Genomic DNA, 4026 nt, shown 5'->3' on the forward strand with positions numbered 1-4026 from the left:
TCTTTTTCAGATATTCAAAGGTTTGCAACTATTACGAATAAGAAAATAACTCATCATTATATTATTTATTTTACATACTAATGAAAGTAAAGAAAATGGTCTTAACGACTTCTAATTCTTTGCTCTCTAGCACTCCCATGTAAATACCACAATTCAATATAAATTACACTCACTTGGCCTGACAGTAGCAGGTAAGTAGTCGATCATGCTGGTCTACTGAGCTGACCACATAAAGCTCTGTCGGTTACGTTTTTAACTTGAAGGCGTAATGTAACGGGTAGATAGGCTGAATAATAATATGGCAACAAATTTTAAGCTTAAAGGTGAAATAATGCTGTTAAACGCAACGAGGTGTGGCGGTTACAGAGGATTCACCTGAGTGATCAAAATCTATAGCGATATTGAATTGCTATAGATAAAAAATTGGTTGGTAAATATAAATAGTAAAAACCATACAGCACTACTCCAGATGCTTTCAGTTTTCTCAAAGGGGCTTTAAAAATTACAGAGCTAGCACTAGACAACCAAAAACTATTACCAAGAAAGACGATGTTTCCAGCTGCAGAGATTTTCTCAGTTTAGTTTATGATCCCTCTATTAAATCAATGAAGCAACAAACACTAATCTACTTGCTTTCACACATTCGGTGAGAAGAAATATTTTTTCAAGTTATAATTTCCTAGAAATTGCTAATTGCCTCACACGGACAACACGTGAGTTCAACCTATCAGAAACTAAATCCCTTCCTTGTTCTATAGTTTTGATTATATTACTGATATTAGTGAAATGCTACCACTGTTCTTTTGAATAAGCTCTCTAAGCTATACGTTAAGGCTTTCATTGTTCGAACCCCTTCGAATTAAACAACAAGTCTCACTAGCAACAATCGCAGAATCCCTTAACATTAATCTACCCTCAAGCCACAGGACTCATTAAATAACCTAGTGAAGTTCATTGAACCTTACTATCGCGGCTTACTAAAAGAATAAACAGATGCGATAGCAACTTCATTCGATCTCACAATTAAAGACACAGAATTATCTTTTAAGGCAGAAAATGAACATTTGTAATGCATGCCCTGACCACTGTTAAAAATGGTCGGTAGACGACCTTTTCTCCCTCCAATGTATGTGTTTAGATTCTGATTAGGCCTGAGTAAGTGTACGTGCGGGCCCATGCTTTGTTAGACTCAGAAACATTACTACAGGAAAATAAAGGTAAAGCTCAGAACTGTAATGAAAATATCAAGTGTAGAATTAAAGAAGAACGAGTGGAACGTTCAGGAAAGTTTATAGATCTTCGTCACGAGGTAAGTAGATTATACTTAGAATTTTAGGAAAGACAATGTGATTCAGAAAACCATCGTCCCAGACTTTGGATACTGTCAAAACTCAAAGCAGTTATCATGAGTATTAAGCAACAAAATCAAGAGGCAGGAAAGGAAGTAGCAAAAGCTAACGCTAGGTAGTCTGGACCAATAAAAGCTAAGTTACTGAAAATACCGCTAAAAATGACAGATCAGAAATCAACAATAAGTCTCCTGATTTTATAGTGAAGGGAGTAAAATCTGATAGGTTATATTTGCAGGCTTTTAAATATGGTGGTCAATAGATATAATCTAGCTAGATAATGCTGTCAGAGTGACTTCAAGCCGGGTGCGAGAACCTGTACTTGGTAAATAAGTCACATTACGAAAGTTATTGAGATATTATGCTCGGAAACAACAAACCTGAAAAGACCAGGCGAATTTCAAGTCTGTCTATGAATGAATCGAGCAGTACGTTTATCAGATTTTTTCCTTAAGAATATTTACTGACAACCCACCTTAATCGTATTCACTGACACAAAGACAGCATTTTATCGTCGATCGAGTAGCCTTGAGGCAATACATCGAAGTGTGAACTAAGGTACACACCTAATATGATTTTCTACTTGCCCCAGAATTCTCGGTTGGAAATTTAAGAATTCCTTACAACAGCGGTGAGAAAGGAATTCTCAAATCACGAAAACATAAACTACAAATAATAGTGTGAGGTTGAGAACACGGTGTGTTGCAATTTAAATTTGTTTCAAATCTAACATTTCCGAAGTAGTTTGTAAATCAAGCACTAATAAACTACGAATAAACCTAGAACGAATGACTGACGAGTATATAAAAAAGGGAAATTTAAGAGGCACTTACACCTGAACACCACTCAAATAAGTTGTATAACCAGAGCGACCCAAGACTAACTAATCCAGCTGCCAAACCCAATAACAGTACATAACGTTTATATGTGGAACCTAAAATAACGCCGACAAATGTAAAAACAAGATAATATTATGGTAAGACTAGATTTAAATAGAGACACTAAGTCATCCATAAATTATATATATATATATATGCATGATAATACTACAGGTCTATGACGTAGTATAATTTCGCTTAGAGCTCTTCTAGAGTTACTGCCAGTCACAATTCCGGATGAAGCAGTAGGATAGATGATAAGGTCGGCAACACTATCCCGTAGAAAACAAACTCGTTAAAAAACCACAAACCAGAATAAACAATCCAAAACCATTTAAACTCTGACCTCCCAGTACAACGATCTACATTCAGAACAATTATGACGCCTCATGGTAAAAGCTCAGACTTCAAAACTCACGAGGCCGATGCCTCTTCTAACAACTAGTGCAACAATTAACATAGGTACATAGAGTGTCCAGAAAATGTGGGAGACCGGATGAACCATTCAAATGGCTACAAAAATGAGGAGATACTACTTGGCCGTTATCGGAATAACGGAAGCACAATGGACCTAAGCTGGACAAAAATGATTACATCAAGGAGAGATGCTGTTGTACTCTAATCATGTAGAAGAAAATGATTCGCACAAGCATGGAGTTGCTCTCATGCTGTCCGAACAAGCACAAAAAGCACTCATAGGATGGGAATCTCATAAACCCACAACCATCAAAGCATCCTTCGAAACAAACAAGGAAGTAATTATAATGAGTGTTATCCAGTGGTATGCACCCATTAATGATAACAATAAAAGCGACAAAAATCAGTTTTATCAGAGACAACAGTTCATAGAAGAGAAATGTCCAACAAAAAGCCTCATCATAATGGGAGACCTAAATGTCAGGGTCGGAATCGACAACTCCGACTATAGAGATATCATCGGACCACATCGACTGACTGGAAGAACGGGACGAGAATAGTGACAGATTTGCAAATGTATGTCCCTTCAACAAAAAGGTTATAGGTGGCACAATATTCCCACACAAACGCATACACAAAGCTATTTGGGTCTCACCGGATCACACTTCACAGAACCAGGTCGATCATATTTGCACCAGTAAAAAATTCAGAAGGTCAATGGAAGACGTGAGGACTAAGAGAGGAGCTGACATAGATTCCAATCACCACCTGGTGGTTGCCAAGACCAAACTCATGCTAAGGAAGCACTGGACAACTGGAGAAACAGCATTACGAAAGTCCAATACAGTCTTCTGTCGATATACTGACAAACTCAACCAATCCAAGATAGCTCTCAGCAACACTACCGACAGACTAGAAAGAAGGATATCTCATCAAACGCCAAACAAAGGAGATCTCAGCAAATGTAAGGACTATACCAAAATCTACGAACACCTCAGGCAGAGTGAGGGCATACAACCACCTTTCTCCCTTGTTCCATTCGAGCAGTGGGGTTAGGCAGGGTTGCCCGATCTCACCATTCCTCTTCAACTTTGCCATCGACGACATCCTGGAAACAGCTCTGATGGATGTAAGTAATGGCGGTGTGGATATGTTACCTGGAGAATGACTTCTCGACCTTGAGTATGCGGATGATATTGTCTTACTGTGCGATAATGCTCAAGCCATGCAATCCGCACTTAATCAGTTGGCAATCAGTGTCCGCAGGTACGGCATGTGCTTTGCACCCTCCAAGTGCAAAGTACTCCTACAAGACTGGCAGGATTCTCATCCTGTACTCACCCTGGATGGTGAGCAGATTGAAGTAGTTGAGAAGTTCGTGT

At 38.5% G+C, this 4026-nt stretch overlaps 1 protein-coding gene across 1 annotated transcript in view; it reads right to left on the reverse strand.

Annotated features, from left to right (window-relative positions):
- Nucleotides 1-2281, reverse strand: part of Smp_181370 (hypothetical protein) — a gene marked incomplete at both ends in the record, with an annotated part of 5354 nt that extends 3073 nt beyond the window's left edge. Inside the window, 2 exon segments of the mRNA XM_018792115.1 lie at nucleotides 1-28; nucleotides 2183-2281. The exon segment at nucleotides 1-28 is cut by the window's left edge and continues 203 nt beyond it. Coding sequence (XP_018644504.1) covers nucleotides 1-28; nucleotides 2183-2281 — 127 coding nt within the window.
- Nucleotides 2282-4026: the final 1745 nt, after the last annotated feature.

Source organism: Schistosoma mansoni, assembly GCF_000237925.1.
Source record: "Schistosoma mansoni, WGS project CABG00000000 data, supercontig 0746, strain Puerto Rico, whole genome shotgun sequence".
Classification (NCBI taxonomy): domain Eukaryota; kingdom Metazoa; phylum Platyhelminthes; class Trematoda; order Strigeidida; family Schistosomatidae; genus Schistosoma; species Schistosoma mansoni.